A 15,672-nucleotide genomic window follows, 5' to 3' on the forward strand; every position below is an offset into this window, starting at 1 on the left:
ATTTCCAAGAAGGATATCCAGGACTGGAATGCTGCAGCTTATGAAAGGATGGATATTTTTCCTCCCTGGGCAGTAATCTAAGGATGTGCCACGGGATACAGGATGTTCCTTCCCTGTGTGGAAAGCTGGGATGGTTCTGACACAAAATTGGGATTTTCTGTTCTCTCCTTGTGTTTCATAACCTGCATTCCAGAGGCTCCATGGATCATAAATTTATATCCCAAACTGTTGCCACAAGGCATGGCAGAGTTTCCAGAATCCAAACTCCTTGGATGACTTGCAGAAATCAGGGAGATGTCTGCTGCTTCCTCAGCCTCCTGCAGCCAGAGGGGAGGGAGGAAGGAGCAGCTGGAGCTGCACCTCTGGAATCAGCCAGGAATTCATCCCAGGCCGGGCACACAGCAGCATTTCCACACACAGAGCCTCTGGGGTGGCCTGCAGGCCAGGCTGACCCTAAAAACATTTTTTAATTGAAGACTAACAGCAAGAATTGTGACATTTTTAAACCCTGCCATCCTGAGTGAGGTGGTTTTTCACAGAATGCTTCAGACCCGAGGTGAGGCACAGAGGCTGCAGCAGAAAGGTCTTTTTGCCAGGTTTGGGATGCAATTTGTGTGGCTGAGAATGAGGCAGCTGTGTGTGCTGGAGAGCAGCAGCACCTGCAGGGGCTGAAGGCAGCGTGGTTCCCAAACAGCAGCACAGTGCCCTCATGATGTTAGCACTTCTGAAAGGCTTTGCCCTAAAGAATGGGAATTTGGTGTTGCCAGGTGAGGCTGTGGAGACGAACAGCCCCAAAGCAGCCAGCAGAACTCCTGGGCTCTGCTCATGCACTGGGGCTGTTTTTGTTCTTTAGAAATGTTTGTGCTCAAGGTTACTTCAGACACAAACCAGTTGCAGCTCTGATGTTGGCCTGCTGTGTATCCTTGCATTGCACTGTCAGGTTCTGGGTGCTGCTCTCAGCTGTTCTCCCTCAGCCTCCTGCCTTCCCCACTTGCACACACCAGGGAAGTCGTGCCCTGTGGAATCTCCTGGCTGCACCTGGGGCCACAGCAGCCTTTGGGCAGGGAATATGCAGAATATTACTGAGAAGCCTAAATTTGAGTGCTGTTTATATAAAAAATGGGTTTGTTTGATACCTCAAGGAGAAGAATTGACAGAATAACCAGGTTGGAAGAGACCTTCAAGACCATCGAGTCCAGCCCAGCCTCAACACCCGGTGCCACACCCAGGCTTTGTTAAACACACCCAGGGATGGTGACTGGGCAGAACATTCCAGAACTTCATCACCCTTTCTGTAATAAAACTTTTTCTTGGTATCCAACCTAAATTTCCCTTGGTGCAGCTTGAGACTGTGTCCTCTGGTTCTGACAGTGCTGCCTGGAGAGAGATCCCAACGTCAGCACAGGCACCTTTCAGGGAGTGATAAGGTGGAAGAGTGATAAGAACCAAGTGCCAGCCGGCAAGAAGCTTCTGGAAGAGTAACTGAGGCCTCCCGTGGAGCCCCAGGAGTTGGTGTGGGAGGCACAGAGTGTGTCAGGGGTCCCTGGTGTCACCTGCAGCGTGGGGGTTCCCAATAAGCCATTAACCCCTCCTGTCTCTCCCCAGCAGCGCGGCCCCGGGCGCCGCCGCGCCAGCTCCGAGCTCTTTGGTTTGGTTGTGCTTCCTCCGTGTGTCCCGCAGTGCCATCCCCCGTGTGGTGCCCTCCCCCCTGCCCCCTGTGCCACGTAGAGTAGCTGGCACCGTCCCCAGGGCTGGCTCTGAGCGCTGTCCCTGCCTTGCAGAGCCGCGGATCAACGCCAGCGAGGACGTGGTGCTGCACGTGGCCGGCGTGGCCGTCACGCTGCAGTGCAACCTGACCAGCAGCCCCAGCCCCCTGGCCGCCAGCTACTGGGTGAAGAACGGAGAGGAGATCCCGGGCACCAGGAAAGCCTCCAACACCACCGAGTACAGGTGAGTGCTGGGCTGGGGGCTGGGGACAGGGACGCTCCTGGTGGCCCCACAGTGGTGGCTCAGCCGGTTCAGAGCTCTTCTCCAGGGCTCGTGGGTGGCTCTGTTGCTGCACATCCTCCTGGAGACCAAAATCCCAGCTGGAATGAGAAATGGGAATGGGCTGGGGATGGTGTTCCTGAGGTCTGGGTGGCCTGGGCTGAGCCAGGGGAGCAGGGCACTCCTGGTCATCCCACAGAAAACTCTGTCAGTTCAGAGCTCTTCTCCAGGGTTCATGGATGGGTCTGTTGGTGCACATCCTCCCAGAGCCCAGAATCCCAGCTGGAATGGAAAATGGGAATGGGCAGGGATGGTGTTCCTGAGGTGTTCCTGAGGTGTGGGTGGCCTGGGCTGAGCCAGGGGAGCAGGACACTCCTGGTGGTCCCACAGTGGTGGCTCAGTCGAACTCAGGCAGTTCAGAGCTCTTCTCCAGGGCTCATGGATTGGTGTGTCATTGCACATCATCCTGGAACCCAAAATCCCAGTGGGAATGGGAAATGGGAATGGGCAGGGATGGTGTTCCTGAGGTGTTGCTGGGGTTGTTTGGTCACGATTTGGTTGTTGTGGGATGGTCCCAGCCCTTGGCTGGAGCTGGTGGGATCCCGTGCTGCTCCCTCAGTGATGCCCTCAGAGTCTGTTCCCTCTGTGATTTTCTTGCCCTTTTCTTCCTTTCCATCCCTTTTCCCCCTTGATGGACAGCAAATCCACCTTCCAGTTCCATGTTAAGCCAAGCTGAAGAGCTCTTTAGAGACATTTTAACCCCTGCTGACAACTTGGTCTCAACTGTTTTCTGTCTCTAGAGGGGCCCGTTTCCCCCTGCTTCACTGACACAGGATTAGGGTACATTAGGGGATATTTAATTGTAATTATGCTGATTAGGGGATGTTCAGGTTTCCATGGCCATAGCAAAGCAGCCTCTCATCCACAGCATTTTGGAAGTTGGTTTGATCCTGATTAATGATTTGTCCTTTCATTTTCCCCTTTAGCTCATTTTGAATTACCTTATTAATTTTGCAACTAAAAACTGAGTTTCATTTCCTTCCACAATTCCTTCCTGACCCTCCTCAGTGCAGTGTTCAGCCCTGGGCCTGAGCTTTGGGGATTCTGCTTCCCTAGGGAGCAGCCACTGGCTTGGAGTGGTGCTCGGGGTTCCTGGGAATTGCAAATATTGCCCAGGAAGGGCCAGGCTGAGGCTGTTCAAGCCAGGCTGGATTTTTCCTTCCAAATTCCTCTGTAAAGAAGGATTTAGGCTTGGCTTCAGTTTTAACTGCTGGGGAAGGAGGGAGTGGAGTGGGAGAGCACCACAGTCCCCTTGTCCCCAGGGAATGGGGGGACTCCCAGCAATCAATCCCAGGGACAGCTGGAGAAATCCCAGGTTTCCATTTGCAGAGCAGATCCTGAATTCCTGAGCACTCCTGGGCTGCTTTGCTGATGTTGGAGTTCAGGCTCTCTCTGCCCTTTGGTTTTTGCTTTGGTTACATTTTAAATCCAGGAATTCCAAGTTTTCTCAGTAAAAAGCAGCAGCAGCATAGCTGTGGTTAACAGAGGGTGTTTCCCTCCCTCATTTATTTATATTTTATATGGGTTCATCTTTTGTATTCTGTTCATTTCCCTTAAGCTCTCAGGTTCTTGTTTTCTCAGTCACTTTATTTTGCTGTCAGATGTTTTTGGTGCTTGGAGTTCAAAGCTGGCTACTTTTATCATCCAGAAAACTCCAGAATTTAGAGATTAAACTGTTTCAGTTTAAAATCCTGCCTGTTCCAGCACTGGCAGTGGGGTTAACCTCTCCCAACCCTTCATCCAGCTTGGGGAGCTGCTGTGAGCCCTTGAGCTGTGTCAGTTTGCAGCTCCTGAATGATTGATGGCAACCAGAGCCCAGGGAGAGTCACAGAACTCCACCTTGTCCTTCCTCTGCTCACCCTGGGCACGGCCTGCAGGTGCTCAGAGTGTGCTCCTGAACTGCTCTGCCATTGCACAGTTCCTTATCTGAAATTAATTCCCTTTCTAGCTTGAGATTGGGTGTGTAAATGCTGTCAGCACTCAGCCTGAAGTGAGCAGCTTTTTCCACGTGTCTCAGCAGTTTCCATGTGTCATTAAATGATTTTATTGCAGGGTTTGTGTTCTTCTGCAGGGGCTCTTTTCCTCGATGAAAAAAGAATTAATAAACAAAGGAAGGATAACAAATAAAAGAATTAATAAAAAGGAATAATTTGAAAGGGAATAATTAATAAAAACAAATAAATAAAAAAGGAGTCTTTTGGGGGAGGAAACTGCTTCAGCATGTGCTGGGGAGGGTGGGCGTGCCCTGCTTGCACCAGCAATTAGGAGGTGCAATTAAGGGGTGTTAATTGGGTGCTGTTGCTGTCCTGCAGGATCCTGAAGGCCCGAGCAGAGGAGTCAGGGGAGTACCTGTGTGTGTTCGTGTTCTCCGGCTCTCCCGTGGCCAACGCCACCATCGAGGTCAGAGGTACTGGCACTGTCCCCTTGTCCCCTCCCCTGCCCTGCAGCTGGCACTCCCTGCCTCCCTCAGCAGCCCCACAGGAACACAGGAAAAGCCCCCTCACCATGCCTGGGTTCATGATCAGAAATAATAATAATGTATTATCACAGATAAAAGCTCTGATTTCCAGAGAAAGGCTGGCACACATGCAGGGAAAGAGCTCAGAGATGGGAGCAGCCATGGGTTTGTGGGCACTGAAACACCTCTGGGTCTTGGGCACCTCCAGGAGCCTGAAATTAGGAATAAAAGCTGCAAAATGGGCAAGGTTTGCCACAGGTGTGGCTGTAGGGGAGCCACAGAGCAGTGCTGGTGTCAGGGAATTCCCAGGGAATTCCCACAGGGCTGCAGGAGGCTGAGGTTGGGAATTTGTGTGGGATTTGGCAGGCCCTGGGATCCAGCTGGGGGCATCCATCAGTCTGTGGGAAAGGGAATTCACCACCCTGTGCCTCTGAGGAGCTTGGCTGGGTGTTCAGGGCACACAGCTGGAGGGGTTCCATTTTCCTTCTTTTCCTTTAAATGGGGATTTTTTATCCCATCCTGCCCTTTTGCTCTAATTGCTGAATCTCCTGATGCTACCCTAATTAAAATGTAAAGCTCCTGCTGGCTCCTCTGGGCTGCTTTAGGTGACAAAACCACTCCTGGAGAGGGGAAATGCAGCTTTAGGAGTGGAGCAGGAGCTCTGCCAGCTCTGATGGCCTCTGCAAGGCCCTTGGGGATGTTTGCCACGGGGCTTGGCTGCTGCTCTGCCAGGCAGGGCCACCAGCAGAGCTTGGCAGGGAGCTGGGAGCTCACTCTGGGGGAGGAAAAGTCAATTTCTGGGATTGAAGTGAGAGGAGAACTGATCCTACTCGCTTCCCACAGGTAATTTACACCTCAATGCTCCTCCTGGGAAGCTGGGACAGTACATGGGGATTGCTCTTGGAGCAGGTGTGAGGACAGTGACACCACCTGGGTGCCCATGCACACCTGTCACCTCATATTCACCTGCATGGCTCCTCTTGGTGCTCGAGCAATTACACTCAGATTTAATTGTAATTATGCTGATTGTAATTAGGGTGCAGCTCTCACTGCTGATGCACAGGGGAAGGAGGCTGCTGAATGCCAAAGTGCTCGTGCTCCAAAAATAGGGATTTTCTGACAGCTTGTGAGCAGCTTCCCCAGAGCCTGTGGCAGAGCAGCCAGGGCATGCAGGGCCAGCTCCCCTGGTGTGCTGTGCCTGCTGTCCCCCCCTCCCTGGCCCTGCAATGCCCTGGAGCAGCCTGGCACAGTGGGAAGTGTCCCTGCACATGGCACGGGTGCCACTGGATGGGCTCTAGGTCCCTTCACCCAAACCATTCTGGGATTTTTTCACCAAAAAAAAAAAAATCCTTAGGGCAGAGAAGTGAGGACGGTTGGGAATCCAGGCAGTGTTTGGTGCCTTTACTGGGAATTCATTCCAAGCTGGCTTCCCTCAGGCAGCTCTGCTGGACTTCTGGGGGGGCTTTGTTCCTGCTCAGCTCCCCAGAGTTATGGGGCAGCTCTGAGCTGCAAACCTGAGGCTGAGCAAATGCTGGGTTTGGGGAAATGCTGGATTTAGGGAAATGCTGGATTTAGGGAATCCAGCAAATGCTGGATTTAGGGAAATGCTGGATTTAGGGAATCCAGCAAATGCTGGATTTAGGGAAATGCTGGATTTAGGGAAATGCTGGATTTAGGGAATCCAGCAAATGCTGGGTTTAGGGAAATGCCAAACGCTGGATTTAGGGAAACGCTGGATTTAGGGAAATGCTGGATTTAGGGAATCCAGCAAATGCTGGGTTTGGGGAAACTGGATTTAGGGAATCTGGGAAATGCTGGGTTTAGGGAAATGCTGGATTTAGGGAATCAGCAAATGCTGGGTTTAGGGAAAGGGCCCCTTGGAGCAGGGATCCCATGTCCCTTTTCCTTGGCACTGGAGCAGGCTGGGGGTGGTGATTTTGATGGGGGTGGTGGTGCTGGAGCTGCCAGGCCTGGCCAGGGCACCCCTCCTGCTCCCTGGAAGGGGATCCTTGGTTGCTGCATTTCCACCTGGGGCATCCCTGCAGTGCTGGTGTGGAGCTCTGGGGGCCTGAGGATGAAAAGAACCCCAAGCAATGAACTGCAGGCCTGGAGAACTCTGCAGTGCCCCTGCTCCTCAGGATCTTGGGAGCAGGGGAGAGGAAACAGCTGCTGGAAGGACCTTTTGAATTCCCTTTCCTGCCAGGCCTTTCTGCCCTTGCCTCATCAAGGGATTCCTCCTGCTCCCTTTGCACCTTCCTGTTCCCTCCTCCCCATTTACTCCTGGGGAAGAGCCTGGGCCTCAATTCCTGGCTGTTGAGCAAACCTCTGCTGCAGCCTGGCTCTTCTCTACCAGGAATAAATTAAATTGGACACTCCTTGAGCCCATGAAAATCCTCTCACATTCCCCCTGCTCCTGGTGCCTTCAAGCTCCAGAGGGAGACAGGGGTTGGAATCATAACCAGAAAAAGAAACTTTCCTGTTCAGGTCACCCCTCAGACATCCCAGTTTGCAGTGCAGGAATATTTTTAGGTGCTTTGCCCTTGCTTTAATTTTGTCTATTAATGAGAAACTTGAAGGTAACTGGGCCATGGTTTGGAGGTGTCACACATTTAAATTTCCCTCTCCTTTTCAGTGGTAAAGAGCTTGGAAGGGCTGAATGCCTCCTGTACATGGGGAGATGAATTTTCCTGGCTGTGTGACCCCCAAACCCTTCAGAAAGCTGCTGCACACTGAATTTTGTGCTGTTGGGAGCCTCATGGTCACTCTGCCACAAACCCCTTTCCTCCTGTGTTTAGGTTTATAAAACTATCAAAATGATGCTGCTTAGAATTCCTCTCATGTCAAGCATGCCTGAATGTCTATTTATTTTCCCTTTTTTTGGTAGCAGTTAATTTAAATTAACTCTGCTTCCTTTTGCTCTTTGTGAGGTGTTTCCAGCCCACCTTGAGGATTTTTCCTGTTTCACATGCAGGAATCCAAACCTCCCTTTGCCAGGGGCATTTTGCTGGTGCCAGTGATCAGCAGTGACAGACAGAGAGGGAGCTGAAATCCAAATCCTTCCCAACAAAACCTGCCTCACCCTGATGCCCTAAGGAGCTGGAGCAGAGGCTGGATGGAGTTAAGGGGAATAAAGTGGGGATTTACTGAAGTGCCCTCAAAGGCCACACCCTGGCAGTGCCCAGATGGCTCCAAGATGGAATCAAAACAGGGCTCGGTCATGAGATCTCACATTTTTATAAGTTTTAGTCCATTTGCATATAGGAGTTAACTGTCCAATTAACAGCTTCAAGTGATGAAGTTTCATCCTCCTTGCTTGCTTTCCCACCCTCCTCTTCTCACATTGTTTATGCTTTGGGCATAAGTTTGAAGAGTCTCCAGTCCTTGAGTCTCCAGCTAGAACAGGATTGTTTTGTCTCCACCACCCTGTGAAAAGATCCCAGTAACACTTAATATAAAGCTAAAGCTGCACACCAACACAGAAGAGAAAAATGAAAACCTAAGGAATCAGCCCTGGGCTTTTGTTGACAATAGAACAGGATGGTGCAAGGAGCAGTCCTGGCTTGAAAAAGCTTCCCAGGAAAACCCTGCTGAAGCTGGGGCTGTAAGGTTCTGGTGCCAGCAGGACACAGATTCCTGCATTGTTTGGGACAGAAAATGCTGGGGTGGTGTCTCTGAGCCCTGAAACCCCAGCAGTGCACAGAGCCCCCAGGGTGCTCCAGGAATAGCCCTGGCCCAGCAGAGGCATTCTGGGCACTGCTGCTCTGCTGGGATCTCCCTGGGATCACCCTGGGAGCTGGCCTCTCCTTCCTGCAATGTCACTGTGTCACCCTGAGCAGCAGTGGAGGTGTCCCAGAAAGTGTTCCCTGTCCTTTCCTGTCCCTTCCCTCCCTGCCAGCAGCCTGACACAAACTGGGCCAGCTGGGAGTGCTGTCCCTGTCCCCTTTTCCAGGCTCAGCCCTGCTCAGGGTGGCACTGGAAGCCAGCAGCTTCGAGCTGCTGAGTGCCACTGCTGCTCTTCCTCATGGGAATGTTCCCAGCTTGCAGCCCCTGGTGGCATTCCAGCAGTGCCAGCTCTGGGATTGTGTCCTTGTCACCGCCGGGCTCCCGTGTCCCTAGGCTGGAGGAGATCCCTCCTTGGCATCCTCCAGGAAGCAAAAGCCAGAGGGGGCTCACCCAGCTCCTGCTTTAGGAAGGTCCCAAGCCCAGCAGGGAAGTGGTGGCATCTTTCAGTAGGTGCCCAGATGCCAGTCCCCTCTGGAGCCCTCATTATTTGGGATAAATGACATTTTCCTCTCCCAGGCTGGGGACAGGGGCTGGCAGCAGCACAGCACTGCCAGCCCCAGGGCTGATTGATTTCCTGCCTGAGGACATGAATTCAGCTCAGGAACTCCATTTGCTCCAGGTGTTCCTGCCCCTGGCAGGTGGGGAAGCTCCTGGCAGCTCCTTTCTGTACAAGAGCAGGGGGTTGTTTGGATCTGATGCCTTTGTGCAGGTCAGCTTTTATGTCTCTCAGGGTATTTTTATGTCTGATGTGGAAAGTTGCATTTTGGGTGGTGGTGTTCTCAGGGGTCCCAGGACAAGGGAAGAGATGAGAATCTTGACTCCATGTTTCAGAAGGCTGATTTATTATTTTATGATATATATTATAGAAAAAGAAAATGATATCTTAAAACTCTACTGAAAGAATAGGAGAAAGTATTTCAACAGAAGGCTAGCAAGGAAAAGAAAAGGAATGATAATAAAATCTTGTGACTGACCAGAATCCCAATCCAGCTGGACCTTTGATTGGCCATTAATTAAAACCAGCCACATGAGACCAATCCCAGATGCACCTGTTGCATTCCACAGCAGCAGATAACCATTGTTTACATTTCATTTCTGAGGCCTCTCAGCTTCTCAGGAGGAAAAATCCTAATGAAAGGATTTTCCATAAAATATGACACATATTGGGTGTCAGTTTTCTTAAATAAACCCCTTGGGTTTATTCTTGGCCTGTTCTTACATATCATGGTGTAGTGGTTTTGGCATCATCTTGGAATTAAGGAGTTGGCATCTGGCTGGGCTTCATCCTCTGGTAAGGACTCCTCCAATGTCCAGAAATGCTGGGTTGGAAATGCTGGGTTGGAAATGCTGCTGGAATTCCCATGGGCACTTGGAGGATGCCTGGGCCCTCTCCTGTGTGCCTGTGCAGGTGAACACACACCAGCAGGAGCTGAACCCCAGGCTTTCCTACAGCCATGGGTTTTCTGTGGTTCTCAATCTCATTTGGATGATGCTGTTACTGTCCAAAAAGGATCTGAGGCACGGGATGCTCCCTGCACCCAAACCCCTTTGACACAGCACAGGAGGAAGCAGGACAGTTTGCCAGGCATTTTCCCAAAGATTGCTGCTGCAATTTTGGGATGAGCAGGCTCAGCTGCTGTCTGCTGGCACGAGAGCTTTTGTTCCCTTTGAGCAAATTCCCCTCATGATCTCAGCCTGCAGCTGGAATTGCTGGCTCTGGGTGCACCTGCAGGGAATCTGCTGGTGGAGCAGGGGAGTCTCCTGTAGGAAATTCCAGTTTCCTGGAGCAGCCAGGCTGGCCTGGGCTGGATTAACAGCTCAGAGCTGCCATCACACATCCAGCCACGTGTGCTGTAATTAGGAGCTGCAGCTTTAAAGGTGGGGGCCCTGCAGCCTGGGGCCATCTGCTGGGCCAGGGGTCAGCCCAGGCACTGCCCTGAGCCAGCCTAAGCTCGGGGGGGCTTAGGGCTGCTCCGAGGGACACACAGAGCACAGGGTTAGGGTGAGGGACACACACAGAGCACAGGGTTAGGGTTGAGGGACACACACAGAGCACAGGGTTAGGGTGAGGGACACACACAGAGCACAGGGTTAGGGTGAGGGACACACACACACAGAGCACAGGGTTAGGGCTGTGCTGAGGGACACACACAGAGCACAGGGTTAGGGCTGCTCCCAGGGACACACACAGAGCACAGGGTTAGGGTGAGGGACACACAGAGCACAGGGTTAGGGCTGCTCCCAGGGACACACACAGAGCACAGGGTTAGGGCTGCTCCCAGGGACACACACAGAGCACAGGGTTAGGGCTGCTCCCAGGGACACACACAGAGCACAGGGTTAGGGTGAGGGACACACACAGAGCACAGGGTTAGGGTGAGGGACACACAGAGCACAGGGTTAGGGCTGCTCCCAGGGACACACACAGAGCACAGGGTTAGGGCTGCTCCCAGGGACACACACAGAGCACAGGGTTAGGGCTGCTCCCAGGGACACACACAGAGCACAGGGTTAGGGCTGCTCCCAGGGACACACACAGAGCACAGGGTTAGGGTGAGGGACACACACAGAGCACAGGGTTAGGGTGAGGGACACACACAGAGAGCACAGGGTCAGGGCTGTGCTGAGGGACACACACAGAGCACAGGGTCAGGGCTGCTCCCAGGGACACACACAGAGCACAGGGTCAGGGCTGCTCCCAGGGACACACACACATACAGAGTGCATCCATAACATCCCCTCGGGGTGGCAAAGCCCAGCTTGCAGGGAGCAGGAGGGATTTGTGTGCAGGTGAGTGAAAGGAGCCTGTTTGCACTTACAAGCTGCTCTGTTGTCTCGTAGCCACTCCTGACATCACTGGGCACAAGAGGAGTGAGAACAAAAACGAGGGCCAGGAGGCCCTGATGTACTGCAAGTCCGTGGGCTTCCCCCACCCTGAGTGGGTGTGGCGCAAGAAGGTCAATGGGGTGTTTGAGGTAAGGAATGGGCTCAGGGTGTCTCACCCTGCCCAGACCCCCTGAGAGGGAGGAGAGCATCCCCTGGGGTTGGGGATGGGCTGCTGAAGGAGCTTTGTGACTTCTCCAAGTGCAGTCCCTCCAAAGTGTGAGTCAAGGTGGGTATTTTTGACAGCAGTGAGGATGGATGGGCAAATATAAAACTGATTTTTATATATCAATATCAATACAAATATATAAAAATGTAAATATATTTAAATATATATAAATAAAAAATTGATACTTTTATTATTGGTATGTGAAAAAAACTGCTCACTGCACTGCTGAGCAAAGTTAAGGACTTACCCTGAAAGCCATTTTCTGGAATTTGCTACAAACTGCAAGACTGACTTAGAAATGTGATTTAAAACCACATTGGGTTATAAATTCCTCCAAGTTTTACTGGTTGAGCTCATAAGACTTATTATGAGGAGGTGGCAATGATCCCTGTTAGAGCTTGGGTGATCTGTTTGTTCCGTGTAGCCAGTGATGTAGTGAGCAGGAAAATGTGACCAGCAGTGGGAATAGCAAAGAGGAGCTGGGAATTTCCAGCCCCTCCAGCCCAGCTGTTTCCTGTTGCTGCATGGATTGGATGGATGGAGCCAGAATGTGAAGCAAATAGCAGGGTGGGATGAGTGTTCCCTGCTGAGTGTGAGCTGGAGGTTTTCAGGAGTGGCTGAGTGCTGGCAGTGATCAGACCCCTGAGGGCAGAGTTCCCTCTGTGGTGTTTGGAGACACAAACACCAGGCCTGGGCTCCTCCCTCCAATCTCCTGTTCCCCTGCCACAAAGGCCTTAAAGCCGTTGCTCTTTCCCACCCCTGTCCCTTTGCCAGGACATCAACAACTCCTCGGGCAGGTTCTTCATTTCCAACAAAGAGAACTACACCGAGCTGAGCATCACAAACCTGCAGATCAACGAGGACCCCGGCGAGTACCAGTGCAACGCCACCAACCAGGTGGGCTCCGTGTCGGTCACCACCATCCTGCGCGTGCGCAGCCACCTGGCCCCGCTGTGGCCCTTCCTGGGCATCCTGGCAGAGATCGTCATCCTGGTGGTCATCATCGTCATCTACGAGAAGCGGAAGCGGCCGGACGAAGTTCCCGACGGTAAGTGCGCCCCGCGCCGCCGCTGACCCGCCCGGCCCCGCTGCTGCTGCTGCTGGAGGAGCCGCTCTGCAGGAAGGACCAGCAGCACAGCCTGCCCCGCTCCACGCTCCTGCCTTTCTCCTCTCCTCCCTCTCCGGACATGAAGCCCACAAGGGTGCAAGGCCCAGGGCTGGATCTCAGGGGGTCTCAGGGGGGTTGTGGATGTCTCTGTTTGTTGAGGGGTGGAGCGCTCCCATCTCTCTGTGTGTCCGCCCCAAGGAGCAGCACAGGGGCAGAGCTGGCAGCACCCTCAGCCCTGGTGGCATTCCCTCCTCCCTGTGGATGGACACTGGGCAGGGGCTGTCAGGGGACATTGCACTCAAACCAAGGAATCATTGCACTTCAAGGGATTGGGGCTGCAAAGGTGCTTCAGAACTAAAATGTGTGCAGGGATCAGAGATGGGGGGAGGGCTCTTACTCTGCTGTGTAGCTGAATCTGTAGTTAAGGAATGCTCTGGAACCTGTATCTATTGTAGCCACCGATTAGATTTTATAAAAATAGGGCTTATTATCAGGTTTGATGGTAGCAATAATTAATTAATTCATCTGTGTTTGGTACATACAACTAGTAGTAACTTTCATCTATGAACTCCTGCACACCTTGCCCTGTGCACAGCTGGGGAAAGGAGCAGTGTGAGGCTGAATATTTGCAAGATCCATGCTGAGAAACAGCCTTTAATGTGCTGCTAGCAGCTTACTCCAGATTGTAGCAAGAAAACCTCTGCGAGGACTCCTTGGGAGAAGCAGCAGGAATGTCGTGGTGCTGCAGGAACACGATGGATCCAAGCATGGGGCAGGTGGAGGGCAGCGTGCTGGAGTGATCCTCAGCACCATCCTGGGCTGGCCAAGCCCTTCCCACTGAGAGCTGTTTCCCAGGGCTGTGTGGCTGCAGGGGGCCCTCACAGGGCATGAAAATAGAGGTGTGGGACAGTGATGTGTGTGTGGGGTGGGCACAGCCACCCTCACGGGCCTCCCACGGGATCTACAGCGAGGAGAGGAGCTCGTGGAACACAGCAAATGGAATAACAGGAGCAGGGCCGAGGCTTGGATCAGAACTGGCTGAGGTAGTGCATCCCTAGAGGGAACCAGCTTTGGTTGTAAGCCTTGAGTAGCACTTACTAACTGCTTACAGAGCATGTGTGGGGGCTGTTCTCAGAGTGGAGCTCCCAGTTGAACCGTAGTGCATGTTCTGTGCATCACTAACAGCTTCCAGTGGCTCCAGGGCTTGTCCTGCTCTCAACGTGGCCTCAGGGACCTCCACCAGCCTGGAAAACTTGGAACAGATAATTTTCATTTTCCTCCTCCTCCACATCAGTGATTGCAGTTCCCCACATTCAGAATTTTCATTGGATGGAGTTTCACAAGGACCAAAACAAGGTCCTGGGAATTTGATGCACAAATGTTCCCTGCAAACAGCCCCAAATGGACTGAATCCAACAGGAATTGGCTGTGGTGTTAGCAGATCACACTGGAGGTGAAGAGTTCACTGCCTCTTTCCAAGGCAGGAGTTTTCCTGGCTGGTGTGGCCACTCCCCAGGTACCCAAGGGATCCAGGCTCATCATCCCCCTGGAGCTGTCCAGGATGATGAGCCAAGGAGCTGAGGTCACTGCAGTGCTCACTGGGGCTGCTGTTGTGAAGGCAGAGCCCTGGGGAGTGACATGACACACCTCTGTGGGGGTCAGATGTTCTCCCTGTCCCCTTTCCTGGAGGAGAAATCCATGCTGAGTATGACAGGCCGTAGCTGGGGATGAGGTTTGCCTGGCTGATGGACACAACTGGCACCATGCCACCCTGAGTCCCACATTCCTTGGATAGTTGTGCATTTTCCATACTGGCACCGAAGCTTTCTGTGCTGCTGTGGTGGGGAACGCCCTGGGAGCAGGGCACGTCTAAATGCACACGTGGGAAATCGTCAGGAGCCTCCTGATTGCCACGTGGGGGTGTTTGACTGGGGTTATCCTGAATTTTCTTCTTTTCAAGACATGGTTACGAAATGCCAAAGTTAATGCTGGAATGCAGCGGCGCGCTCGGAGTTTGGGATTTCAGCTCCCCCTTCCAAAATCACAGCTCCGCCTCCGCTGCTGCAGGGAGCTGGGGAGGGAAGGGCAGGGAGCTGTGGCTGAGCCAGCAGGCTGAGGCCAAACACACAGCACTCCTTACCCACAGCAGCTGGCACCAGCCAGGGTCTCTGCTGGCTTCTCCAGCCCTGGTGTCGTGCTCAGCTTCAGGGATGTGCTCATGGCAGGGCTCCACGTGCGGTGCTGCTGCTGCCCCTCCTGCTGGGATGGGAATGTTCTCCTTGGGCCTCTCCAAATTTACACACTGGGATTGCTTCATCATCAGCACCATCACCCCCTCTTCCCAGGGTGGAATAACTCTGGAATGCCCTTCTGGAGCCCCCAGGTGTGTGTCAGCCTGTGTCCCACAGCAGGGGTGAGGATGGGTGGCCCCTGTGGATCTGTTGCACATCGTGCTGGGGGGTGGCTCTGGCTGCAGATCCCTGTAAAGATCCTGAGGGCTGGGTGCAGGTGTTGCACCTGTGGTGTCCCCACTCTGCAGGTACCACACATCCACCTCAGGGTGTCTGCCCCTGTCCCTCAGGAATCCTCTGATGTCCTGGCCACTGTCTGGTCTGCTGAGAGGAGTGCACAGAGAACTGGAAACGTGGCTTACTCAGACCACTTCTAAGGATTGTTTTTAAAATTTGGAGAAAACCAGTGCTGCTAAAGGAGGCCACTTCCTGTGTTGAGGAAAACCAAAGGCTTTTGGAGCAGAAGGAGCTGTTAATGAACTGCTGGAGCACACCTTGGCTCCTGACTGGGGCAGTGCAGGATGAGCTGCTGGTTTTGCATTCTGCTGGGAGCTGCAGGTGCCCACCATGAGCTCTCACCTTGTGCTGTGCCCAGGTGATACTTCAGGGCTGGCTCAGTTAAACCTGCACAAATGACAATGTTTGGGGTGTGCTGGGTCAGCTGCTCAGGTGAGACCAGTCTGGTGCTGGGCACAAGTGCCCAGTTACTCCTGGGGCACGTGACTGGTGGGACAGAAACGTTCTCTGGGTGAGAGGATCCTCAGGCCTCTGGAACTTTTCCCCCAGCACCTGGAAATTCTGCCTGGCCAGCCCAAAGAAACAATTGAATGTTTCCCTCAGATCTCCATGTTCTACAGGCTTCAAATGCCCTGGCTCAGCGTGCCCATGGGAGGCTGGGGAGGGTGATGGGCTCCTGGCTACACTTGGAGCAGTT

General features: G+C 52.9%; 1 protein-coding gene across 2 annotated transcripts in view; it reads left to right on the forward strand.

Moving 5' to 3' along the window:
* The window catches only part of NPTN (neuroplastin), a 45,092-nt gene that overhangs the window by 23,164 nt on the left and 6,256 nt on the right, over positions 1-15,672 (forward strand). For both annotated transcript variants that reach the window (XM_071441896.1, XM_071441895.1), the window contains exons 3-6: positions 1,782-1,950; positions 4,359-4,453; positions 11,129-11,262; positions 12,114-12,387. In XM_071441896.1, the coding sequence (XP_071297997.1) occupies positions 1,782-1,950; positions 4,359-4,453; positions 11,129-11,262; positions 12,114-12,387 (672 nt within the window). The remainder of the gene's footprint in view (positions 1-1,781; positions 1,951-4,358; positions 4,454-11,128; positions 11,263-12,113; positions 12,388-15,672) is intronic.

The sequence above is a fragment of the Agelaius tricolor genome, unplaced genomic scaffold (assembly GCF_023055355.1).
Source record: "Agelaius tricolor isolate 1412-34295 unplaced genomic scaffold, bAgeTri1.0.p SCAF_16, whole genome shotgun sequence".
Lineage (NCBI taxonomy): Eukaryota > Metazoa > Chordata > Aves > Passeriformes > Icteridae > Agelaius > Agelaius tricolor.